At 43.7% G+C, this 27,992-nt stretch overlaps 1 protein-coding gene across 1 annotated transcript; it reads right to left on the bottom strand.

Annotated features, from left to right (window-relative positions):
* Nucleotides 1–222: 222 nt before the first annotated feature.
* LOC311114043 (arf-GAP with dual PH domain-containing protein 1-like) lies at nucleotides 223–27,483 on the bottom strand. The gene is made up of 11 exons (XM_084189317.1): nucleotides 27,111–27,483; nucleotides 17,740–17,870; nucleotides 16,964–17,055; nucleotides 15,054–15,136; nucleotides 8,373–8,485; nucleotides 7,242–7,388; nucleotides 3,538–3,621; nucleotides 3,136–3,198; nucleotides 2,562–2,633; nucleotides 1,973–2,201; nucleotides 223–1,542 (listed from the first exon to the last, which is right to left on the bottom strand). The coding sequence occupies exons 1-11, from the start codon at nucleotides 27,199–27,201 to the stop codon at nucleotides 1,514–1,516; spliced, it is 1,134 nt and encodes a 377-aa protein (XP_084045443.1). The 5' UTR covers nucleotides 27,202–27,483; the 3' UTR covers nucleotides 223–1,513.
* Between the last annotated feature and the right edge of the window lie 509 nt (nucleotides 27,484–27,992).

Genomic DNA, 27,992 nt, shown 5'->3' with positions numbered 1-27,992 from the left:
AGTAATAAAAGTATGCCTTTTAGAGAGAGAGAGAGAGAGAGAGAGAGAGAGAGAGAGAGAGAGAGATCCACCAATGGACACCTTACTCAACATATCCCCCCATATAAAAGTATGCCTTATTTACTTTGAAGAACTACAAAATAGTGATTTTGTCAGACAGCTCTATGGAGATGAGATGATGACTTTGAATTAAATAATAAAGTAATCAAATAAAACAAATGTAAATACACAACTGAAATATTTTATTAAAGTAAAGTAATGTGAATAAATGATGGTTAATAAGTGATAAGCAGTAATGGGCAGTCACTACCATCATGGGACGTTTATTAATTGTTTTATTCTGTGTTGTTACAGCATTCAACCCACATAATGCATAGTGCATTTCATGTTAAAAAAATAATTGAAATAAAAAACGGTGATTATTTTCTTATAATCCAACCGAAACTGAACTGACCTCAAAAAGCACTAATCGCTCAGCACTAGCAGTGTCATTGAAGGCTATGTAGTCAACTTGGTGGGACTTCCTATGAGTTAAGGAGGTCAACATAATCCCGGGCTCTCTTTCCAACTATACTGAACAAAAATATAAACGCAACATGTAAAGTGTTGGTCCCATGTTTCATGAGTTTAAATGTTTCCAGAAATCTTCCATACTCACAAAAAGCTTATTTCTCTCAAATTCTGTGCACAAATTAGTTTACATCCCTGTTAGTGAGCATTTCCCCTTTGCCAAGATAATCCATCCACCTGGCATATCAAGAAGCTGATTAAACAGCATGATCATTACACAAGTGCACCTTGTGCTGGGGACAATAAATGACCACTCTAAAATGTGCAGTTTTGTCATACAACACAATGCCACAGATGTCTCAAGTTTTGAGGGAGTGTGCAATTGACATGCTGACTGCAGGAATGTCCACCAGAGCTGTTGCAAGTGAATTGAATGTTCATTTCTATACCAATGTCGTTTTAGAGAATTTGGCAGTATGTCCAACCGGCCTAACAACCGCAGACCTCGTGTAACCACGCCAGCCCAGGATGACCTGTGGGATCGTCTGAGACCAGCCACCCAGACAGCTGATGAAACTGAGGAGTATTTATGTCTGTAATAAAGCCCTTTTGTGGGGAAAAACTCATTCTGATTGGCTGGGCTCCCAAGTGGGTGGGCCTATGCCCACCCATGGCTGCTCCCCTGTCCAGTCGTGAAATCCATAGATTAGGCCCTAATTTATTTATTTCAATTGACTGATTTCCTTATATGAACTGTTTATATTTTTGTTCATTATATATGGGCATGATTTTGGGTAAGGCGGAGCAGAGGATTATGGAAACAGGACAGTAACACCCCCCTCTGGAGTCCTGGGGCTCTCTCTCCCCTCTTTTACTGCTCTGTGTGGTTTATCCTTAATTGTATCATTATTTTTCTCCAGATGAGGAGAAGGATCCTATTTGTCCAGCCTCCAGTCTAGCCTCAAGTCCAGGCTCCCTCTTTTTCTTTCTTGTCCTCCTCCTCTCAGGGCTTGTGCTTAAAGTGGGCTTCCACTGCAGATAGATAGATAGAGAGAGAGAGAGAGAGAGAGAGAGAGAGAGAGAGAGAGAGAGAGAGAGAGAGAGAGAGAGAGAGAGAGAGAGAGAGAGAGAGAGAGAGAGAGAGAGAGAGGAGAGAGAGAGAGAGAGAGATCCACCAATGGACACCTTACTCAACATATCCCCCATAGTAAAAGACCCCACATTTTATTAAACTAGGGGGCGGCAGATATCCTAGTGGTTAAGAGCGTTGGGCCAGTAACCGAAAGGACGCTGGTTCGAATCCCCAAGCTGACTAGGTGAAAAATCTGTTGATGTGCCCTTGAGCAAGGCACTTAACCCTAATTGCTCTTGTAAGTCGCTCTGGATAAGAGCGTCTGCTAAATGTGAAAAATGTATATGTTTTCCTTGGCCAAATCCTGGGTAGAGTCATGTGAGTGGTTACCTGCATATTCCTGGGGCAGCATAGGTCGGTTCACCACGCCCTGAAAGGCAGACATCCAATCCTGCTGCTCCTCCTCGGTCTCACATGCAAATAGAAACTTCCTGTCGGGCGTTACTATGGTGATGCCAAACTGCCAGTGGTAGCCCTGGGTGGACGGGGGAAGGCCGGGGAGCACAGTGTAGCTGTTCTCCTTACTACCAATGAACACCTCACCGCGCGCATAGGCATCCTCACAAAGAAACAGAGAGGAGACTCAGTGTGTGGGGGAGAGGTCTGTGTGTGTCTGACCAGCCACATTGTATATGAGGTCCAATAAATAATTTGAATGTTTGTTTACATAATATAACCTGCAAATAACATTAGTTCAGTACCACTGTACTATAAGTGCCATAATGCATAAGTACCAATGAACTGCTTATAATGGGTATTATCAATTGATTATCAATCATAGCTATTATCAGTCATTTTGGAGCCTGTTGAACTGTAAGCCCTAAATAAAGTGTTACTAATAGTTATTTACTGAAATGGTACAGCACCATCTCTTTGACCCATATGACATTGCACCTAATTTATCCACTGACTATCTTACCAGAGGATCCTTGAAGTACATGAGTCTCCTGTCATCCATAGTGAACCATCTCTTCTTGAAGCCCTCTGTGTGCTGTAAGAGGGAAATAGGAGACAGAGGTTGAAGGAATTAAAAAGGCTTTACAGATGTTCAGTTGCTAATGATTCACCTAAAAATAATGTATTTCTGTCCAATGAGGTCATTTCTGGGCAATATTTCTGTCCATTGAGGGGACCCCTTTTAGTTCCAGAGCACCCCCAGAGGCAAAGGTTCCGTATAGCCTCTTTAACGAATAAACTTTATTGCACTCTCATAGCTAATGGCTTTCTTGGCTTACATACAGGATCCCATTCTGGAACAACAAAACATTATCAACACCAAGCAGTATGAGGTAGGCATTCAGCTCACAGGCTCTGCAAATATACTGTGGCTGAGGCTGTAAATGGCCGTTATTAACGTGGTACGTTTGTGTGGTGCAAATGAAACCACATTCACAGTGAAACCCAATGGGCTGATAAAGTTAGAAGCATTAAGTGTCGTGTCACAAAGTAACTCAAGTGTAAGTAACTAAAGTGTAAGTATTAAAAGACCTCACCTTTGGACCCGTCTTTTCCATGTAGCCTTCCTTGATGTAGTTCCGTGTTAGCTTTGGCACCAACTGGACGAATACATGAGAAGAAGGAGAAATGTTTTATTCTGTGACCATGTGATGGTGTGTGTAGCCAGTCCCAGTTCCCTTCCTACCCCTTCCCATTGGCCCTAACCCTTCCATGTTTGCAGATCCATAAGGTATAAGCAATAGGATGGAAGATATGCCACTACACTGCTTATATCTATCAAGACCCTTGGGATATGCAAACATTGAAGGGTTAAGGCCAAGGAGAAGGGATAGGGAGCAGAATTGGGCCAGCTGTATATAATACCTGTGTATACTAGGGAGGAAGGGACTGAGGGATTAATGAGAGAACACGAAAATAAGATAGAGAGAGAGACTTACATCAGCGTGGTGGGCCCCAGGGAAAGCAACCTGTAGGTAGTGAAATCTGGCTGCTCTGATGGCGTTGAACCAGTCCACCATTTCCTTAAAACACAACAGACATGCTAACATGATCTGGGTCCTGTTCAATTGACATTAAATGGGAGAAAACTTTTTGTGCTACCTACACTGAACACGACCCCGACCTCCATACACACCTGATAGAGCCCCTTTCCTGGCAATAATCCACCATTACTGTAAACAGTAGTCGACTTCGATTTCAGAATATTTCCTACTAGGTTTAGGGTGTATTTAAAGACATGCAATTGCAACGTATGTCCTGCAGAGGGAGATATACTCCTACTCAGATGCCAACAGCCACTTCACAAAATAAATGCTTCTGATAGTCTATAGCAGGGGTGTCAAACTCATTTTAGCTCAGGGGCCACATGGAGGAAAATCTATTCCCAAGTGGGCCGGACCGGAAAAATCATGGTATATATAACTTAAAAACAACAACTTCAGATTGTTTTCTTTGTTTTAATACGATCAACATACAACATAAAGCTGGAGCCTGAGGACTGTGTGTCCAAAATAGTACAAGCACAACATCACTATTAATCATAAAACACGTCAAGTTTATTTGAAAATTCTAAAGAAAAAGAACACACAAACACACAATGCCTCAGTGATTAACAGAACTGTTTCACAGATCACAGAACTATATCAGGGTGTCATTTCTCAGGCAGAAATGTAGATAAAAATAATGAAATCCTGTTCCCCAAACAAGTGCAAGAACCACAGAGTCAAGAATAGGTTAAATATACAAATAAAATAAAATCAATTAAAAACAATAGCACATCAACATAAAAACATATAAACATAAAGCTGGAGCCTGAGGACAGTGTCCAAAAGCACAACATCACTATTAATCATAAAACACCTCAAGTTATTTGAAAGTTCTGAGGACAAAGAACACACAAACACACAATGCCTCAGTGATTAACAGAACTGTTTCACAGATCACAGAACTATATCAGGATGTCATTTCTCAGGCAGAAATGTAGATAAAAATAATGAAATCTTGTTCCCCAAACAAGTGCAAGAACCACAGAGTCAAGAATAGGTTAAATATACAAATAAAATAAAATAAATTAAAAACAATAGCACATCAACATAAAAACATATAAACATAAAGCTGGAGCCTGAGGACAGTGTCCAAAAGCACAACATTACTATTAATCATAAAACACCTCAAGTTATTTGAAAGTTCTGAGGACAAAGAACAGACAAACACACAATGCCTCAGTGATTCACAGAAGTATATCACAGATCACAGAACTATATCAGGGTGTCATTTCTCAGGCAGAAATGTAGATACAAATAATGAAATCCTGTTCCCCAAACAAGTGCAAGAACCACAGAGTCAAGAATAGGTTAAATATACAAATAAAATCAATTAAAAACAATAGCACATCAACATAAAAACATCAACATAAATCTGAAAGCGTTGCTCAAACTCCCGTAACAGTCCCGTTATTTTATCTTTGAACCGCTTCATGTCTGCCACATGTTGGGTCGCGCACACATTTTTCAGACAGGGGAAGTGAGCTGCATCACCACCGGCAAGTTGCGTCTCCCACAATGACAGCTTCAACTTGAAAGAACGTACGCTGTCATAATACTGCGTGACAACTTTGTTGCGCCCTTGCAGCTGTTTGTTCAAGTTATTCAGGTGCTCTGTAACATCCACCATAAATGCAAGGTCCTGCATCCATTCTGCTGAATGAAATTCTAACACTGGTTTGCCCTTTTCTTCCATTAACTGTTCAATTTCTTCTCGTAAATCAAAGAACGCCTCAGCACAGCACCTCGGCTTAACCATCTTACCTCAGTGTGGTATGGCAGGCCATAGGTGTGGTCTTTCTCTCTGAGAAGGCTGTCAAACTGACGGTGATTCAGGCTTCTGGATCGGATGAAATTAACAGTTTGGATGACCACCTTCATGACGTTATCCATCTTTAATGACTTGCAACACAAAGCCTCCTGGTGCAAAATACAGTGAAAAGTCAAAAAATCACGTCCTCCATTTGCAGATTGCACTTTCTCTCTGAACTTTGTCACAACGCCTGCTTTTTTCCCGATCATTGAGGGCGCACCATCTGTAGCCAGGCTGACAGCGCGGGACCAGTCCACTCCGACCCTGTCCAGCGCGCCGACGAGTGCGGTAAAAATATCAGCTGCTGTCGTTGTATCTGTCATCGGCACCAACTCCACGAACTCCTCGGTGACGGTCAATGTGTCATCAACTCCGCGGATGAAAATGGCCAGTTGTGCAACATCTGTAATGTCCGTGCTTTCATCAATTGCAACCGAAAACGCAATAAATGACTTTACTTTTTGCTTCAACTGGCTGTCCAAATCCACTGAAAGATCGGAAATCCTGTCTGCAACTGTGTTTCTTGTCAGGCTGATATTTGCAAAAGCCTGCCGCTTTTCAGGGCACACAATCTCCGCTGATTTATCATGCATGTTTTTACAAATTCACCCTCACTAAATGGTTTTGAAGCCACTGCGATTTCATTAGCAATGAAGTATCTAGCTTTCACTGCAGCGTCACTGATGTCTCGGCTGTGAGTAAACACAGACTGCTGTTTCTTCAGACCCGCCAACAGTTCATTCACCTTCTCTCATCTCCGCTGTCCTTGAAAGTTGTCATATTTGTTGGCATGAAGACTCACATAGTGGCGACGAAGGTTATATTCTTTCAGCACTGCAACATGCTCTGAACACACAAAACATACAGCTTTCCCATTCAATTCCGTGAATAAATAGGATGACCATTTTTCTTGGAACACTCTGCACTCTGCGTCCACTTTTCTCTTTTTTGACAGAGACATATTGGGGCAATGAGGGTGCCAAAGCAAATAATGTTAAAAGTAGAAGCCGTAATAAATATCGCGGGCAAAACAAAGTAGCTCATTGGCTGCACGTGCTTGACCTACTTGCTCTGCCCCGGTATAAACAGTTTGCTTGCTTAACACAATTGCTATTGCGCCATCCAGTGGACGCAATTGTAACAGCAGTTTATTTTATTGAAAAATTGCAGCCCATTTTTATACTTAAAAAAAAAAAAATAATAATAATAATCTCAAAATCATCTCGCGGGCCGGATTAAACCCGTTTGCGGGCCTGATCCGGCCCGTGGGCCGTACGTTTGACACCCCTGGTCTATAGAGACAGTCCACTCCTGGGTGGTGTTCTCCAGGAAACAGAAGAAAACGCTTTGAAACTGAGTGAACCAGGGAGGTACTTAATTGCCCAATAAGAAACGCTCATTTCTGTTTCCGTTGCAAAATGTTTTGCTACAGTGTGGGACTGGTGTGAAAGCAAATTAACCATCCCGGAACATGCAGATATCCAGAGCAAGTCAAGAGAATGTACTTGATATGGGACTGTTGACCTGCATTGCTCAGGGCCGTGTTCATTAGACACCAAACAGAAGAAAAACTAACTGGAACAGGGAGGGACTACTTCAACTCATCCAATAAGAAATGTCATGTTCGTTTCCCGTTCCGAATGTTTTAATTTTGTATTCTGTTGTGCACCCTAATGAACATGGCCCAGGAGTCGACTGTACCTTCCTGACTGTCTGTTTGTGTCCACCAGCAGCCAAGCAAACGCCCAATGACCACACAACATTGCCTCAAAGTTGTTCACCTCACCTTGCCATCCTCGTGGTAGACAAAGATGTTCCTGGTGCTGTTGTCCTTCAGATAGGTGACCTGCAGGCCGTGGGGCTGGCCTATCTTACTAGGCTGGAAGGAGGCATTCAGGGTGTGGATCTTCATGACAGCCTTGGGCTCTCTGGCCTGTACAGGGAGAGAAGGGAGGGGGAAGAGAGTATACATCTTCATCACCTCACCGTCATCATCACCACCATCATCATCACCAACACCATTATCATCACTACCACCATCATCATCATCATCACCACCACTGTCATCATCACCACCATCATCATCACCACCACCACCATCATCATCATCACCATCACCATCATCATCATTATCATCATCATCATCATCATCATCACCATCATCATCACCACCACTACAATCATCATCACCATCATTATCACCACCACCATATCATTATTACTATCATCATTATCACCACCACCATCACCACCACCATCATCATTATCACCACCATCATCACCACCACCACCACCATCATCACCACCACCACCACCACCACCACCATCATCATCACAACCACCATCACCACCACCATCATCATTATCACCACCATCATCATTATCACCACCATCATCATCATCATCATCATCATCATCATCATCATCACAACCACCATCACCACTACCATCATCATTATCACCACCATCATCATTATCACCACCACCACCATCATCACCATCACCACCACCACCATCATCACCCCCACCATCCTCATCACCAGCACCATCATCACCCTACCATCCTCATCACCACCACCATCATCATCACCACCACCATCATCATTATCACCATCACCATCATCACGACCACCAACATCATCATCGCCACCACCACCATCACCACCATCATCATCATCATCACCACCACCACCATCACCACTACCACCACCACCATCACCATCACCATCATCATCGTTGTAGCCATCATTATCATCATCATCATCGTTCAGCTGCAGAACAATCACCTACAAGCTTCCTCTAGTAACTACAGTCACTAGCAAGGTTTGCTATTTTATGCCAGTGTTGTCCCCCATCAGAGAGAGAGAGAGAGAGAGAGAGAGAGAGAGAGGGGGGGGGGATATAGCACTACACTCACATCATGCTTGTTGAAGTACTTCAGAGCGCCATCCCGCTCTGACAGAATACATTTTCGGCTCAGGAACTGTCCGTTATCTCGGCCCCGTTTCCATAGAAACCCCTCTCGGTACCCTGCAAGGAGAGGAACCACAGGGGTCCCATTCCAAAGACAAAGGTGCAGAGGAGAGGAGGAGAGAGAGCAGGAGAGGAGAGGAGGAGTGAGAGCAGGAGAGGAGAGGAGAAGTGAGAGCAAGAGAGGAGAGGAGGAGTGAGAGCAGGAGAGGAGAGGAGGAGTGAGAGCAGGAGAGGAGAGGAGGAGTGAGAGCAGGAGAGTAGAGGAGGAGTGAGAGCAGGAGAGGAGAGGAGGAGTGAGAGCAGGAGAGGAGAGGAGGAGTGAGAGCAGGAGAGGAGAGGAGGAGTGAGAGCAGGAGAGGAGAGGAGGAGTGAGAGCAGGAGAGGAGAGGAGGAGTGAGAGCAGGAGAGGAGAGGAGGAGTGAGAGCAGGAGAGGAGAGGAAGAGTGAGAGCAGGAGAGGAGAGGAGGAGTGAGAGCAGGAGAGGAGAGGAGGAGTGAGAGCAGGAGAGGAGAGGAGGAGTGAGAGCAGGAGAGGAGAGGAGGAGAGCGTAAAAGGGAGAGAAACAAAAACAACACAGAGGGCAGGATTAAAAAGGATAGAACAGGATTCAGTAGTGAAGCTGGGGTCCAGTGGATTCTGTGTGTGTGTGTGTGTGTGCACGTATCTAAACTCCCAGGTCACCATCCTCTGTGATGTGCTGAGGCAGGGTTAAGGTGGTGATGTCTGTTGTCTTGGCCTTTAGCTTCCATGAATAATTCACCTTGAATTGTCTCAGCAGAGATCAATTGCTTCCTCCAACATTATGATCGATGCTGAAATCAACACTCTACCCTATTCAGAAAGCACACACACACACACACACACACACACACACACATACACACCATGGCTCTGTGCTCCCTGTCTGTTCCTGTCACTGGCCTCTCTGTCCTCACTCAGTCTCAGCCAACAGACAGAGACAACTAGGAGCAGAACTGCACTGTCACTGCCCTACACACACACACACATCGTACTGTCAACTCTACCAACACAGCAATGAGTCACACATGGACACACGCACGCACGCAACACACACACACACACACACACACACACACACACACACACACACACGTGAATAGAATATTACTATCAAACTATCAAATCCCATTACACTGCAATGCACTAAAAGACAGACAACAGAGTGAAAGAATGAGACTGAAGAATGAATAGCAGAGTGTCAGTTAATCTCAGTTAATACTGCTGTGAAAGTGTTCCATTCTCCTTAAGGCTTTTGCAGACTGCACCATTTTAGCTGTCTTATGCCAACATTTTGCCGTCTCAGACAAATTGTCCACGTCGTGGGAAAATTCTTAGGTCGTAAATGATTTTCGGACGTCTTGGGTCATTCAGTGTGACAGGGTCCGATTAAGTACCACTACATGCGGTCGTAGGCTCCAACAAAGTTCTGGCAGTGTCAGGATTTTTTCGCCTTTATTGTGTAGTGTGTGGCTGGTGTTACGAGCCAACCCCAGTGACTGACCAATAGGAAGACGGCTGGCACTGAGTATGCACACAATAATACGATTATTGTGAATAGTGAGATTAATATAATAATTTGATTTAAATGTTTACATGCTGTGCAAGAAGACCGATTTCCCTAATAATCTTGTTTACACGACACATCTGAAATCAGGCTACCAAATGCAAAAAATTAGCTATCAAAATAAACGTTCTACCACAGCGACCATGTTTTTTTGATTCTGAGTTCGGACAAAAAGTTTGTATGTGAAAACTATTTCTAAGATTCATACTTTCAGTTCACTCGCGCATAAGCATAGAGAGAGGCTGGCGCTGCTGGTGCTGGCACATGTGCAGATCAAAAACACCACTGCAGTTTACGTAGCCTACGTCGGCTGATGTCGCCAATCACAGAACTGAAGCAAATTGTAAAATCTTGCCAGGTTGATATCAAGATTTTTATTTGGCAACATCGCACAGTGTGACGTGATAATCATGAATGACTGAATCCGACGTACAGTCTGCAAAGGCCTTTAGGGAAACGTGCTGGAAGTAAGAAACACTCCCTTTCTTCTTCCATCCCTCCCTTCTGTCCTCCCTCTCTCCATCCCTACCTCCCTCTCTCTTCTGTCCCTCTCTCCATCCCTACCTCCCTCTCTCTTCTGTCCCTCTCTCCATCCCTACCTCCCTCTCTCTTCTGTCCCTCTCTCCATCCCTACCTCCCTCTCTCTTCTGTCCCTCTCTCCATCCCTACCTCCCTCTCTTCTGTCCTCCCTCTCTCCATCCCTCCCTCCCCTCCCTTCTGTCCTCCCTCTCTCCATCCCTACCTCCCTCTTCCTTCTGTCCTCCCTCTCTCCATCCCTACCTCCCTCTCCCTTCTGTCCTCCCGCTCTCCATCCCTGCCTCTTTCTCTTCATCCCTCCCTCCCTCTCTTCTTGGTGTAGTGATGAAGTCATCATGCTCTGGTCGAGAGAGAGAGAGAGAGAGAGAGAGAGAGAGAGAGAGAGAGAGAGAGAGAGAGAGAGAGAGAGAGAGAGAGAGAGAGAGAGAGAGAGAGAGAGAGAAAAAGAGAGAGAGAGAGAAATAGATAAATAGAGAGACAGATGGAGAGACAGATAGAGAGAGAAACAGAGAGACAGATAGAGAAACAGAGAGACAGATGGACAGATAGAGAGGGAAACAGAGAGACAGACAGATGGAGATAGACACATAGAAAGAGAAGTGTTGACAGTCACGGGACACTGGGGATAACAGGACCCTGTCACCCAGAACACACCCACCATCCAGCCACTGGCACTGGCCTGATCCTGGTACAGCCACGTCACTCTCTACAGTACCACCCGCGCAAACAGAGATCACAGCTGACAGACCCCAGGTCAGATCTAACACCAGAGTCAGCTGAGACAAGAGTCACTGGCAGTAGGAGTGTGAGTGACTATGTTAAAGAGATAGTTTGGATTTTTCTGACTTCCCCGGAGTCAGATGAACTTGTGGATACCATTTTTATGGCTCATTCCACAAACCCCACTGATATTACCAACTACTTGAATGATTTTTTAATTGGCAAGATTAGCAAACTTAGGCATGACATGCCAGCAACAAACGCTGACCAAATTATGAAAGACAAGCATTGTAATTTTGAATTCTGTAAAGTAAGTGTGGAAGCCACCAGGGTCTGACAACTTGGATGGAAAATTACTGAGGATAATAGCGGACAATATTGCCACTCCTATTTGCCGTTCTTCAATTTAAGCCTACTAGAAAGTGTGTGCCCTCAGGCCTGGAGGGAAGCAAAAGTTATTCCCCTACCTAAGGACAGTAAAGCCCCTTTTACTGGCTTAAATAGCCGACCAATCAGCCTTTTACCAAAAATTGTGTTTGACCAGATACAATGCTATTTTACAGTAAACAAATTGACAACAGAAGTTCAGCATGCTTATAGAGAAGGACATTCAACAAGCACAGCACTTACACAAATGACTGATGATTGGCTCAGAGAAATTGATGATAAAAAGATTGTGGGGTCTGTTTTGTTAGACTTCAGTGCGGCTTTTGACATTATCGATCATAGTCTGTTTCTGGAAAAACGTATGAGTAAAGCCAGTATGCGGATGATTTAACACTATACATGTCAGCTACCACAGCGACTGAAATGACATCAACACTTAATAAAGAGCTGCAGTTAGTTTCAGAATGGGTGGCAAGGAATAACTTAGTCCTAAATATTTCAAAAACGAAACGCATTGTAGTTGGGACAAATCATTCACTAAACCCTAAACCTCAACTAAATCATGTAATGAATAATGTGGTAATTGAGCAAGTTGAGCAAGTTGAGGAGACAAAACTGCTTCGAGTAACCCTGGATTGTAAACTGTCATGGTCAAAACATATTGATACAACAGTAGCTAGGATGGGGAGAAGTCTGTCCATAATAAAGCGCTGCTCTGCATTCTTAACAGCACTATCAACAAGGCAGGTCCTACAGGCCCTAGTTTTTTCGCACCTGGACTACTGTTCAGATGTACACAGAGAGCTAACATTAATAATATGCATGTCAATCTCTCCTGGCTCAAAGTGGAGGAGAGATTGACTTCCTCACTACTTGTATTTGTGAGAGGTATTGACATGTTGAATGCACCGAGCTTTCTGTTTGAACTACTGGCACACAGCTCGGACACCCATGCATACCCCACAAGTCATGCCACCAGAGGTCTCTTCACAGTCCCCAAGTCCAGAACAGAATATGGGAGGTGCACAGTAATACATAGAGCCATGACTACATGGAACTCTATTCCACAATAAGTAACTCATGCAAGCAGTAAAATTAGATACAAATACATTTAAAAAATAGACCTTATGGAACAGCGGGGACTGTGAAGCAACACAAACACAGGCACAAACACATGCATACAAACACACGATAACATACGCACTATACACACACGTACACATGGATTTTGTGTTGTAGATATGTGGTAGTATAGTAGGGGCCTGAGGGCACACACTTAATATGTTGTGAAATCTGCCTTGGCAGCAGCTAATGGAGATCCATAATAAATACAAATACAAATGTATCTGCGTCCATTTTGAAGGAAGTTCTTTTCGCAATGTATTTTCGCGAGCCAATGCTAATTGGCATTAGCACAAAGACTAACATGCTCCCCAGAGTCCAGCTTCATACTGGACGCAGATACATAAAAATGGTATCCACGAGTTCATCTGACCTCGGGGAAGTCAGCAAAATCCAAACTATCCCTTTAAGGCTGATTCCTCTGTGGTGGCAGAGAGAATAGAGGACAGAGACACTCACCAGAGAGATAATGATGATGCCCGACTATATGATGACTGACTGAATGACTGACTGACCGACTGACTAATTGACTGATTGAGTGACTGACTGACTAACCGACTGACCGACTGAATGACTAACTGACTGATCGACTAACTGACTCATGACAGACTAACTGACTGACTGACTGAGTGGCTAACACTGAGTGGCTGACTGTTTGACTGACTGTGTGTGTGTGTGTGTGTGTGTGTGTGTGTGTGTGTGTGTGTGTGTGTGTGTGTGTGTGTGTGTGTGTGTGTGTGTGTGTGAGTAATCTGTTCACCCAAATAATATTGTAATCTGATTACAGATACTTTTGAAAATGTAGATGATTCCTGCTTGGATTACTTTTACATTCGGAGAGGATGTTTGTGAGAAAAGAAAATACATTGTCACACCTTTCAGTTTTCTTAATGGTTTTTCAATTCAGCATTGAAAAAAGGTACAAGTTTAAGTTTTAGTGAGTCTGACCACAGGTCAGAGACCACTATGATGACACCAAATGTGTTTGATGGATCCTTTCTGTCTTCTTCTAATGCCTCTTAAGGGGAAGTAATCCAAAAGTAACTGAAAATAATCTGATTATGTTACTGAGTTTGGGTAATCCTAAAGTTACGTTACTGATTACAATTTTGGACAGGTAACTAGTAACTGTAATGGATGACATTTAGAAACTACCCAACTCTGTTAGCACATTTCTGTCTGTCTTTCTGCATCACAGAGGCCTTTTGTAAAGGAAAGGACAGGACAGCAATGTGGCGGTCGCTGAAGCCAGATGACAAGGCGGCACTTACAAGGCTTATTGTATTACCGTCTCCATGTAACAAGCTCTTTACTGCTCATGTGGTCCTGAGATAACATGATGTAGGCCTAACAATGATGAATCGACATGAATGGAATGAAGCACGAGAAATTACATTTACATTTACATTTACATTTACGTCATTTAGCAGACGCTCTTATTCAGAGCGACTTACAAATAGGTGCATTCACCTTATAGCCAGTGGGATAACCACTTTACAATTTTATTTATTTATTTATTTTTATTATTATTTTTAGGTGGGGGGGTTGGAGTAAGGGGGGGGGGGGGGGTAGAAGGATTACTTTATCCTATCCCAGGTATTCTTTAAAGAGGTGGGGTTTCAAATGTCTCCGGAAGGTGGTGAGTGACTCCGCTGTCCTGGCGTCGTGAGGGAGCTTGTTCCACCATTGGGGTGCCAAAGACAGTCTCAAAGACAGTCAAATCTCTCAAAGTTGAATGGCCTTTGATATTATTTTAATTGATTTCCAGGAAAGAGAGGTAATGTTGAGGCTTCTTTCTTTCTTCTCTATCTCTGTCCCACTCACTATTTATCTCTCTGTCTTTCTTTCACTACTGATTTTATCATCTGTTCAGCCCTAGAAAGTCCATTATTCTCTGAGTGTGGAATGCAGGGGTGTTGAGAAGCACACTGTGGTGAGAGAATAAAGACAGAGACAAAGACTCAGGCTCAGTGTGTGTGTGTGTGTGTGTGTGTGTGTGTGTGTGTGTGTGTGTGTGTGTGTGTGTGTGTGCATGTGTGCTTGTTTGTATGCATGTGTGCATGTGCATGCGTTTGTGTGTGTGAGTGTGAGTGTGTGTGTGTATGTGCGTGTGCGTGCATGTGTGTGTGTGTGTGAGTGTGTGCATGTGTGCTTGTTTGTATGCATGTGTGCATGTGCATGCGTTTGTGTGTGTGAGTGTGAGTGTGAGTGTGAGTGTGAGTGTGAGTGTGTGTGCGCGTGCGCATGCGCGTGCGCGTGTGTACTCAGTCTTACCTGCAGAGTAAGGCTCCTGTCTCTCCACACACACAAACTCATTCCTCTCGTATCTGGCTCTGATCCACTGTTCCCGAAGGAGCCTGCAGAAACAGTTGGTGTTTGTTTACTATATTTACTGTGTTTATGCTTGAAAAGATTCACTGTCAATAATATCTCATTAACCAACATGGATGACAGATCAGGGTGGTGTTCATTAGGGCACGCAACTGAAAATGTTTTGCAACGGAACACAAAAAGGAGTATTTCTTATTGGACCAGTCCAGATAGTTCCTCCTTGTTGCAGTCCGTTTGGTGCCTAATGAACACAACCCTGGAGTTCTCATCCAGTGAATCTATAATGCAGTACTTATCTTTTAAATATTATATTGCTCCTCTGCCCTGTCAAATAATCAGGATTTTGATTACAGAAATGATTGGAATGGACAATCACCCATAAACATACTTTGACACCCTTCTCTCCAATTCCCTCGGACTCGCTCTGAATTGATCACTCATTCCACGTCTTCTTCCCTCCCTCCCTCCCCCCCCTCCCTTCATCCCCACCCTTGTCTTTCAACACTTTCCCTCACTATCTCTCTCTCTTCGCTCGGTCTGTCTTATCAGTAATCCGTCTTAACATGCACACAGGCAATATGAACAGACAAACACAAACGTATAAAGCCTGAGACTGTGTGTGTGTGTTTGCTCTCTCTCTCGTGTGTTCTACTCTTTCTAGCCTCTCTACCACGCCTCATCAACCGACTCCGCTCTCTTGTGTGTGCTACTCTTTCTATTTTTGTTATCTAAATCCAATGACATGGTGAAATATTTTGTTGATTTCACATTGAATTCACGTTAGTTGACAACTCAACCAAATGTAAATTAAAAACTAGACGTTGAACTGACGTCTGTTCCCAGTGGGACTGTTATCACCCAGGAGAACCAGGCTGATGACTCCTTTTGAAGGGTACTGTTCTGCCTGTCAACACTGTGGCCATTGTCTTACAACCAGTAATGTCACTCCTACGCTCGTCCCTCAACCAGTGCAAGCGGAATCGTCGCGCTATCTGACGTAAGACAAGGAATGCACTGTGGCTGCATTCCAAACTGTTGCCTTTCCTCTGGCCTCTGCCATTGATGACTAAACGTTGCACACCTGAAAGGAGGAACCTGTATAGGTAACCAACATCTGGTAATGGCTCTACCTCCTAGACTCTAAGTGGAGTTTCCTCCATATGACTATAACTCATTTAGTCTTTTGAGAAGGTGTCATTTTACAGGCGTGCCAATGAGAAGTCCACAAGTTTAAAGTTGGTAACGTTTGGTGAAGTTTGGTAACCCATGACTGCAGACGTTTGGTGAAGTTTGGTAACCCATGACTGCAGACGTTTGGTGAAGTTTGGTAACCCATGACTGCAGACGTTTGGTGAAGTTTGGTAACCCATGACTGCAGAAGTTTGGTGAAGTTTGGTAACCCATGACTGCAGACGTTTGGTGAAGTTTGGTAACCCATGACTGCAGACGTTTGGTGAAGTTTGGTAACCCATGACTGCAGACGTTTGGTGAAGTTTGGTAACCCATGACTGCAGACGTTTGGTGAAGTTTGGTAACCCATGACTGCAGACGTTTGGTGAAGTTTGGTAACCCATGACTGCAGACGTTTGGTGAAGTTTGGTAACCCATGACTGCAGACGTTTGGTGAAGTTTGGTAACCCATGACTGCAGACGTTTGTTCATGCTTTTGGTTACCAATCTAGCCTCTGTCTTGTGTTCCGTTACAGTGTTTAGAGGATGGGTGGAGCAGTCACACAGACAGAGGTGACCCAGCTGAGGGACCTGGAGCAGGGCATGAAGGGGTGGGTGGTTAGGCCAGCGGGCCAAGTGGGGCCAGGGCCCAGGGGCCAGGGGCCAGGGACCAAGTCACTTACTGGCAGTCTGTGTGTGTAGGACGGTAGTAGAAAGCAGGCACTTTCTGTTCGTATTTGGCTTTAGCAGCATCGTTGCCGTTGGACGCCATAAACTGCAATCACAGAGAGAAACAGATGTTTCATGAGCTGGGTTTCACTCACACACACACACACACACACACACACACACACACACACACACACACACACACACACACACACAGTCATGCATACAAAGACACACATGCACACACGCACACACACTCATGCATACATGCACATACATACACACACATGCACTGTGCTGGCATGCACACAAGATCAATACCATACCTTGACACCTCCCCCTTATCTCTAGCCTCCCACATTTTTCTCTCATTCTGTCTTCCTTGCAACTCATTTGGTCTCCATCTCCATCTCCCTTCTTTCACTTTCTTTCCCTCCCTGCATCAATCCTGCCAGAATTAGGGCTGAGAGGCTTTCCTCACAACACTGCCCACAAGACACACACACACACACACACAAAACACACCACACAGACAGACAGACAGACAGACAGACAGACAGACACAAAGCGTAGGGCTAACACACACACACAGAACCAATGGCAAACTCAACTCACCTTTTCCTCCGCATCACTCCATGGGTCCAGAGGACAGACTCACCTCTACCTCCGCATCACTCCATGGGTCCAGCAGGACAGACTCACCTCTACCTCCGCATCACTCCATGGGTCCAGCAGGACAGACTCACCTCTACCTCCGCATCACTCCATGGGTCCAGCAGGACAGACTCACCTCTACCTCCGCATCACTCCATGGGTCCAGCAGGACAGACTTGACTTTGCTGATCTGGTAGATGTTTCTATGGAGGCCCGAGCAGCTCTGACACACAAACACACCCAGGGTGTAGGACGCCCACTCCGGGTCTGAAAAACACACACGTGAGAACACATACGTGCACACAGGACACACCCTTAGTTCACAGCAACAATGACAGTACTACAAATGGGGAAGTTCATTTTAAGGCTGCCTCAGACTAACAGAGATAGAACAGGCCACTACTACCATGATGTGGTTACCACAGACCTCTAGACTGATATCTTAAAGGTCCAATGCAGCCGTTTTTATCTCAATATCATAGCATTTCTGAGTAACAATGAAATACCTTACTGTGATTGTTTTCAATTAAAATGGTCAAAAGGAACCAAAATAGCTTCTTAGCAGGTAATGACACCAGGCAGGTCAAAACTACATCCCATCAAAACAGGCTGAAATTTCAGGCGGTCTTTTCAAACAGCTCTTACACTAAAAGGGCATTATGATACTTCACAGTATTATTCCAACCTCATAGCGTGGAAATATATATAAAACACATGGAAATGACTGCACTGGGCCTTATAGTTCTAGTTCTCATTGAGCACTGTAGATAATCTATGTCTGCTACTTCCTGTCTGCATGTACAGTATCTTCATAGTAAAGAAATAAGTACAACACCATGCTACAAGAAGAAGACTTAATTGGTTGAGAAGAGAATGAGATTTGGTGAATACTTTGTTACTGTCATACAATGACAAAGAGAGTATGTATGATAAAGAGGGAGGACAGACAGACAGACAGACAGACAGACAGACAGACAGGCAGGCAGACAGACAGGCAGGCAGAGAAAGACAGACAGACAGACAGACAGACAGACAGACAGACAGACAGACAGACAGACAGACAGACAGACAGACAGACAGACAGACAGACAGACAGACAGACAGACAGACAGACAGACAGACAGACACACAGACACACACACAGACAGACAGACAGACAGACACAGAGACTCTGGGCTAGGACATGGAAGATGGGAGACTGGGAGAGAGGACAGGAGAGATCCTAATCAGCTCCAGCAGCCTCCTTTAAGACTGCCTGGGAGCTCCCTTAGTCTGGGGAACACATCTCTCTTCTATATCTGCAGGACAGCAGTCAGGACACTGTATCCCAGATGTCTTCATTAGACACCAAACTGAGACTTGTCCAATTAGAAATGCTAATTTTTGTTTTCCGTTGCAAAGCGTTTTAAAGTGTTTTCCGTTGTGTGGCCTAATGAATACAATAAAGCTGTGTTCAACTCAACAACCAGACAGCAGGTCACCTGTAGCTCCCTAGTCTACCCATCAGCCATCAGTCTGACCCCATACAGTGTGAATTCTCCTCCTCACTGTCCTAGATTTCAGAGCAGAGTCTCATAGCAGTGTCCTCAGAGCAAACAAATGGAGCTAAGGTAAAGGATCCCCAGCTAATTTCCAGAGTTGTGACGCATGGCTTCATAGTAACCGGTGGACATCAATCAGACCATTAGCGCTCACATCAGAGTGTTGGGCTAAACGTCTGCTAGTACGAGACTGTCCTCCTGTGGGGGCTGGTGTGGGGAGGGAGGGGAGGGTGGTTCTCCTATCTGTCTGATAGCTATGGGGAAAGGGTGGGGAACAGGAGAGGTGACAGAGTCTATCGGGCGCCACGGAGACTCACCTTGAGTCATCGTTATGGGGTAACGTTTCCCATAGACACTATTTGTGGCTCGACGCTGCTCCTGACATAGACACCAGAAACAAACAGTGGTCGGTTGGGGAGGTCTCCCTGAATATATTTACTGATCACAATACATACAGCCACTATGGGTTCATCTGGTGTAGCAACTCAACTTCAGCCGGCCTCTTATGCCTGCTATTGGCAGAGGAGTGCCAATAGCACCAAACACATACCTTTCCTTTCTGTTATGAATAAGATATTGATACGCCAAGAGAATTGTACAACAATACAAGTGTTTCTCGCTAGGACCAGATGTGAATCTATAGCTTCATACAGACAGTATTTGGTGACCTCAATCAACGAAACATGCAACCTGCACCTTTACCACCATCAGTATTCCACTGCATCCTCTACAGACAGACAGACAAACAGACAGACAGACAGCCGGACAAACAGACACACAGACAGACAGACAAATGGTCAGACAGACAGACAGACAGACAGACAAATGGACGGCTGGACAGACAAAAGGACAGACGGACATAGGGAATCTATAGAGCCCCACGGCCCCCTGGGAAACATACTGCTCTGCTGTAACAAGATATGGTATAACTTTCTGTAAGTATTTTCCCTAAAAAGACTCTCATGTAGCTCAGTATGTTTGCATGAAATTTAGCTTTAATACAAGGGACCCAGGAAAGTGTGATATGAAGCACATTCTAGTGTCATTCTAGGACTTTAGGGCCTATATTCTGTTTTACAAAGTCTGTCCCCAACATCAGCACAGGTCGCAGTAAGTTACACCTAAACCTGACTCAAGTTTCCACACATTTTGTCAAAAGCTTTGATGGAAAAGGCAGAGCCTGTCGTTAAAACGGAAGACTTTAGAAGAATGTGGTATATGTCCTTTTCTAGCTATGCCTAAGTACATTGTTTGTATACTGTATGTCTGGCCAGCGTTGTTGTGTGAGATGCTTTTAGTCTGTTTTGGTTTCAGTGGCTGCTGTTTATAATTAGGTCATAGAACTAGAACAAGTGGTTTTCTATGGAGGCTGCAGTCATTGTATCAGTGTTAGTAAATATCCCCCCCCCCCCCCCCCCATATCTCACACACACACCATACACACAGAGAGAGTGACACACACACACACCCCATACACAGAGAGAGAGGGAGACACACACACACCCCATACACAGAGGGAGAGAGAGAGAGAGACACACACACACACACACACACACAATCTAACTAATGTAACTCAGCCAAGCAACACATCGGGGTATAACCATTAGAGACATTGCACAAAAATATGATATCATTAAGTAGCCTGCCACTGTTGCACTGCGATATACAGTACCAGTCAAAAGTTTGGGCACACCTACTCATTCAAGGGTTTTCCTTCATTTGTACTATTTTCTACATTGTAGAATAATAGTGAAGACATCAAAAGTATGAAATAACACATATGGAACCATGTAGTAACCAAAAAAGTGTTAAATAAATATTTGAGATTCTTCAAAGTAGCCACCCTTTGCCTTGATGACAGCTTTGCACACTCTTGGCATTCTCTCAACCAGCTTCATGAGGTAGTCACCTGGAATGCATTTAAATTAACAGGTGTGCCTTGTTAAAAGTTAATATGTGGAATTTATTTCCTTCTTAATGCATTTGAGCCAATCAGTTGTGACAAGGTACAGTGCCTTGCAAAAGTATTCACCCACCTTGGCGTTTTTCCTATTTTGTTGCATTGCAAACAGTAATTTAAATAGATTTTTATTTTGATTTCATGTAATGGACATACACAAAATAGTCAAAATTGGTGAAGTGAAATGGAAAAATAAATAACGGAAAAGTGGTGCGTGCATATGAATTCACCCCCTTTGCTATGAAGCACCTAAATAAGATCTGGTGCAAACAATTACCTTCAGAAGTCACATAATTAGTTAAATAAAGTCCACCTGTGTGCAATCTAAGTGTCACATGATATGTCACATGATCTCAGTATCTATACACCTGTTCTGAAAAGCCCCAGAGTCTGCAACACCACTAAGCAAGGGGCACCACCAAGCAAGCAGCACCATGAAGACCAAGGAGCTCTCCAAACAGGTCAGGGACAGAGTTGTGGAGAAGTACAGATCAGGGTTGGGTTATAAAAAAATATCTGAAACTTTGAACATCCCACGGAGCACCATTAAATCCATTATTAAAAATTTAAAGAATATGGCACCACAACAAACCTGCCAAGAGAGGGCCGCCCACCAAAACTCACGGACCAGGCAAGGAGGGCATTAATCAGAAAGGCAACAAAGAGACCAAAAATAACCCTGAAGGAGTTTCAAGGCTCCACAGCGGAGCTTGGAGTATCTGTCCATAGGACCACTTTAAGCCATACACTCCACAGAGCTGTGCTTTACAGAAGAGTGGCCAGAAAAAAAGCCATTGCTTAAAGAAAAAAATAAGCAAACACGTTTAGTGTTCGCCAAAAGGCATGTGGGAGACTCCCCAAACATATGGAAGAAGGTACTCTGGTCAGATGAGACAAAAATTTAGCTTTTTGGCCATCAAGGAATACGCTATGTCTGGCGCAAACCCAACACCTCTCATCACCCTGAGAACACCATCCCCACAGTGAAGCATGGTGGTGGCAGCATCATGCTGTGGGGATGTTTTTCATCGGCAGAGACTGGGAAACTGGTCAGAATTGAAAGAATGATGGATGGCGCTAAATACAGGGAAATTCTTGAGGGAAACCTGTTTCAGTCTTCCAGAGATTTGAGACTGGGACGGAGGTTCAGCTTCCAGCAATACAATGACCCTAAGCATACTGCTAAAGCAACACTTGAGTGGTTTAAGGGGAAACATTTAAATGTCTTGGAATGGCTTAGTCAAAGCCCAGACCTCAATCCAATTGAGAATCTGTGGTATGACTTAAAGATTGCTGTACACCATCGGAACCCATCCAACTTGAAGGTGCTGGAGCAGTTTTGCCTTGAAGAATGGGCAAAAATCCCAGTGGCTTGATGTGCCAAGCTTATAGAGACATTCCTCAAGAGACTTGCAGCTGTAATTGCTGCAAAAGGTGGCTCTACAAAGTATTGACTTTGGGGGGGTGAATAGTTATGCACGCTCAAGTTTTCTGTTTTTTTGTCGTATTTCAAGTTTGTTTCACAACAAAATATATTTTGCATCTTCAAAGTGGTAGGTATGTTGTGTAAATCAAATGATACAAACCCCCAAAAAATCAATTTTAATTCCAGGTTGTAAGTTAACAAAATAGGAAAAATGCCAATGGGGTGAATACTTTCGCAAGCCACTGTAGGGGTGGTACACAGAAGATAGCACTATTTGGTGAAAGACTAAGTCCATATTATGGCAAGAACAGCTCAAATAAGCAAAGAGAAACGACAGTCCATCATTACTTTAAGACATGAAGGTCAGTCAATACGGAACATTTCAAGAACTTTGAAAGTTTCTTCAAGTGCAGTCGCAAAAACCATCAAGCGCTATGATGAAACTGGCTCTCATGAGGACCGCCACAGGAAAGGAAGACCCAGAGTTATCTCTGCTGCAGAGGATAAGTTCATTAGAGTTACCAGCCTCAGAAATTGCAGCCCAAATAAATGCTTCACAGAGTTCAAGTAACAGACACATCTCAACATCAACTGTTCAGAGGAGACTGTGTGAATCAGGCCTTCGTGGTCGAATTGCTGCAAAGAAACCACTACTAAAGGACACCAATAAGAAGAAGAGACAGGCTTGGGCCAAGAAACACGAGCAATGGACATTAGACCGGTGGAAATCTGTTTTTTGGTCTGATGAGTCCAAATTTGAGATTTTTGGCTCCAAACGCCATGTTTTTGTGAGACGCAGAGTAGGTGAACGAATGATCTCTTCATATGTGGTTCCCACCGTGAAGCAAGGAGGAGGAGGTGTGATGGTGTGGGGGTGCTTTGCTGGTGACAATTTCTGTGATATATTTAGAATTCAAGGCACACTTAACCAGCAAGGCTACCACAGCATTCTGCAGCGATACACCATCCCATCTGGTTTGCTCTTAGTGGGACTATCATTTGTTTTTCAACAGGACAATGACCCAACAAACCTCCAGGCTGTGTAAGTGCTATTTGACCAAGAAGGAGAGTGATGGAGTGCTGCATCAGATGACCTGGCCTCCACAATACCCGACCTCAACCCAATTGAGACGGTTTGGAATGAGTTGGACCGCAGAGTGAAGGAAAAGCAGCCAACAAGTGCTCAGCATAAGTGGGAACTCCTTCAAGACTGTTGGAAAAACATTCCAGGTGAAGCTGGTTGAGAGAATGCCAAGAGTGTGCAAAGCTGTCATCAAGGCAAAGGGTGGCTACTTTGAAGAATATAAAATATTAAACATATTTTCATTTGTTTAACACTTTTTTGGTTACTACATGATTCCATATGTGTTATTTCATAGTTTTGATGTCTTCACTATTATTCTACAATGTAGAAAATTAAGAAAAACCCTTGAATGAGTAGGTGTGTCCAAACTTTTGACTGGTACTGTACATCTACTAATTAAAGGGATAGTGGGGGATATACAGTACATCTCCTAATTAAAGGGATCGTGCGAGATGATCATAAACCTGCAAAAAGACAAGTCACTCAGTGAGTGGATTTATGTCTATGGTAAATGCCACAGAGATAGGGAGGGTGGGGGATGGCAAAGATATTGAGAGATAGAGGAGGAACAACTGACAAGAGGCATGAGAGGAGAGGACAGAAAAGAGACAGATGGGGAAAAGAGAATGGAGAAGACAAAGTGAAAGTGTGAGAGAGAGAGAGAGAGAGAGAGAGAGAGAGAGAGAGATGCCATAAAGAGGGACATTGTCTGACAGACCAACCAACCTTCACATCTTCCTGTTATTGACTTATTTACTGACTTATTTTCTTACTGATTCCCATTTCTAAAACAACCCCATCCCCCCCACCCTTGATTATTGTTGTTACTGATTGTCCTGTTTGTGGCAATCTTGATTGTTATTTTTAATGATGTTGTTATTGATATTGTTAATGAATCATTTCCAAAGTACTCTTTGGCAATATGTACATTGTTACATCATGCCAATAAAGCAATAGACATTGAGAGAGAGGGGCAGCAGAGGGATGACAGAATCTACTTGGCATGGTTCCTAATGATATTGCACATTTACAGTTTACAATTATGAGTGTATGCCATGGTTTTATCTCAACCAACCATCTCTTCTCTCAATTACAGAAAGTAATGGCACAAACCCAGACAGTACACTCAGTACACCAGCCATGCTGTGAGATTAGAAAGACAGACAGAAAGACAGACAGACAGACAGACAGACAGACAGACAGACAGACAGACAGACAGACAGACAGACAGACAGACAGACAGACAGACAGACAGACAGACAGACAGACAGACAGACATTAATTCATTCATTCATTCATTCATTCATACAGAACGACCGACAAAAACCATGCAGTGAGTTTAAAAAATAACCTGACACTGCATGCAATGTTTTCACTATCAGTTTGCTCATACTAACAGCTTCACCGAAATACACATAATTTCTCATTTGGAAATTCTGGGATACATGGTAAAGTGTCAGTCACCCATTGTTGGCAAAGCACATTTCTCTCTAAACAGCCTATCTGTTGTATCTTTTGTTTAAAATCTACTAAAGGAAACACTCACATCATCCCTGATCCCAACAACCCAAACCGATGGAAGACTGAAATGAATAAAGAAGATATGGATGCAACCCCAAGAGGCCTGCACAGTCCCTATACTGACCAGATACTGCTACTAGCATCAAAGAAACATCTGAATGAATACTACCTTGTAGATACTGTATTTCTTTCAAAAGCCAAGCAGGACATGACATAACTGTGAACTCTGTGACCTTGGATCTAGAGATGAGCTCATAGCTGAGTCACCATGGGAATGTGTGGGTGTGCTCAGCATTCAGCCTTGGGTTATGTTCATTAGGGCATGTAACAAAAAATAGTTTTACCGTTTTGCATGAAAATGAAAATGAGAGCTTCTTATTGGACAATTCCAAGTAGTCCGTCCCTGTTTCAGTCTGTTTTTCTTCCATTTGGTGCGTAATGAATACAACCCTGGAGTATCTATCTTCTCCATACAGAGCAGACTGGCTCCACAGGCTAAACCGGTCGTCTGATCTGCATCATTGATAGCACATCACTCCTGATGAAATATTAAATACAAGTGTCTCTTGGCATTGGCCTTATGAAAGAGCAGGTGGCATTTGCAGGATTTAATAGATGACAGTGTTCTACTATGTGATAAGGCCCATGGAATAATAAAAAAGCTATTTACAGTTAAGTATGATCTATGTCTCGTCCACTCATTTCACTGACACCTTGTAAGAGCGGGAGGCTGCATTCCAAGTTCGCTGATGTGTTATTTTGTCATCATGTTATCTGTGATGTCATGATGATCTGGTGACACTCTTTGGAGCTTAGGGAAGGGCCACAAACAAACCACATTGCAGATAATCTTACACTCTTCCAAGAAACACTTGCTATGGAAGAAGGAGGCAGACAGACTTCCTGAGGAATCTAAATGATCCATAAGGATAGTTCTAATTAAATGATTTAAAGACGGAATACAATAGATTTTATGTTGACTGGACCCTCTTAAGTATTTTCAAAATCCATGCAGTTGCTATTCATTATTACCCTGAAAATAAATAAGGCTATGACTATTTGACTTCAAGCCCTGACTTGTACAGCATAGTAACTGCTACAGAGGATGGAACCAGGAGATTAATATTGCATTGATGGCAGGGCATGTCCACTTGAATGAGATCCTGGTTCGAATCCAGGCTCTGTCGTAGCTGGCCGCGACCGGGAGACCCATGGGGCGGCGCACAATTGGCCCAGCGTCGTCCAGGGAGGGGGGAGGGAATGGCCGGCAGGGATGTAGCTCAGTTGGTAGAGCATGGCATTTGCAAATATTGTATGCACTAACTGTAAGTCGCTCTGGATAAGAGCGTCTGCTAAATGACGTAAATGTAACGTAAATGTAAAATGTAAATGAATGAGTCATAGCATTAAGGAATCATAAATTGTCTGTATTGTATTCCTGGTCAGTGGTCACAATAAACGTATGGAGACTCCATTACAACCTACATTATGATTAGATGCAGGTCTCACTCTGTTGAGGTAGGTAAAGCTATAGACTGGCATTTGTCAGTGTGCCAACCTGGGCAACTCACACAAGGCAGGAATATTTAGACCAGGGAATTAGGCCTACATCCCAAAATATTATGTTATTCCGTCAGTCTGCCTGTCTGTCCTTCTGCCTGTCCCTCTGTCTCACGGTTCCAGTCTCTTGCTCTCTCTCACTCTCTCTCTCTCTCTGATACAAACATTGAAATGTTCACCTGATTTCACTGTATTGTTATGCAATGACACCTGTTTGACTGCACTAGAGCTTAAACAGACACTGATAACTGCAAACAATAGAGCACTACAGTAGCCTACAGTACTTGCATGGCAGTGTCTCGGATTTACGTACAGAATAATATTAAATGCTCTGAGACCTGTCTGGAGGAGCGCGCGCGCCACCTGACCTGACATACTTGAGACATTGATGCGACCATAGTAGCCTAGACTGTACCTGCATCTCCGCAATCCACACAGCTCCCGTTCCCCGGTCTCTCCAACAGCTTTATCAAAAGCTGTTTATTCTTTTCTTGATCCGTAGCCATGTTGAGAATGTATTTTCTAATTCAATTGATCCACTCCAAAGCCTCTAAAGTGAAGGCTGAAGGCTGTTCGAGCGTAGTTAAAAAATCTCCACTGTAACTGTCACTCACTGTGCCCCGGGGGCAGTGATGTGATGAAAACACTATCACATCTGAGACACGAGAAATAGTGTCCACGTCGCAATAATTATTATGAAAACATATATCCAACAAAATGTACAGCTACAGCTGAATATTCCGTGTGAATTCTACCCTACTCTTCCTCCCAGTTCCTGTTCTCTACACATTAGTGCTCTCTCTCTCTCTCTCTCTCTCTCTCTCTCTCTCTCTCTCTCTCTCTCTCTCTCTCTCTCTCTCTCTCTCTCTCTCTCTCTTTCAAAAGTCAGACCTGAAGCCGCAAGCGGACATTCAGTTCTTGAAAACATTTTCCAAGGCACTCCCATTACAAATAATTTCCATTCCTTTTGCTTCATACTAATCGACACCTTTATTGATTCTGTGTAGGTCAGGCTTGCTGAAATGTCAGGTTGGCATAAACGGGCATTTACCTGTTCTGGAATGTTTAGTCCACTGAAACGTATAATGGATTTGTGCAACCAACTGACTAAAATGTATTATTCGGTGGAAAAAGCCTAATCAGTACGTGCCCATTCAGCATCACTTGGGGGGGGGCATTAGTTACACACTGCACGGGTACTACATCCTTCTCACCTACAGCCCTCCCTTCCAGAGCTATGTCTTTAGCTATAAATAACATGGCTCTGCTCCCTTCACCTCTCCTTCAGATGAATAAT

The sequence above is a fragment of the Coregonus lavaretus genome (assembly GCF_964263955.1).
Source record: "Coregonus lavaretus genome assembly, contig: HAP1_SCAFFOLD_4957, whole genome shotgun sequence".
Taxonomy (NCBI): domain Eukaryota; kingdom Metazoa; phylum Chordata; class Actinopteri; order Salmoniformes; family Salmonidae; genus Coregonus; species Coregonus lavaretus.
Note: the sequence above shows the minus strand (reverse complement) of the source record. Positions and strands in the feature narration are given on the sequence as shown.

What these genes read in the sequence shown, in the direction of transcription:
- LOC311114043 (XM_084189317.1), bottom strand. Translation starts at nt 27,201, where the DNA reads ATGGCTACGGATCAAGAAAAGAATAAACAGCTTTTGATAAAGCTGTTG. An exon ending in AGTACTTCAACAAGCATGAT is followed by an intron (nt 7,389 to 8,372) that starts GTGAGTGTAGTG and finishes CTCCCTGTACAG; the next exon opens with GCCAGAGAGCCCAAGGCTGT. An exon ending in TGGAAAAGACGGGTCCAAAG is followed by an intron (nt 2,634 to 3,135) that starts GTGAGGTCTTTT and finishes TCCCTCTTACAG; the next exon opens with CACACAGAGGGCTTCAAGAA.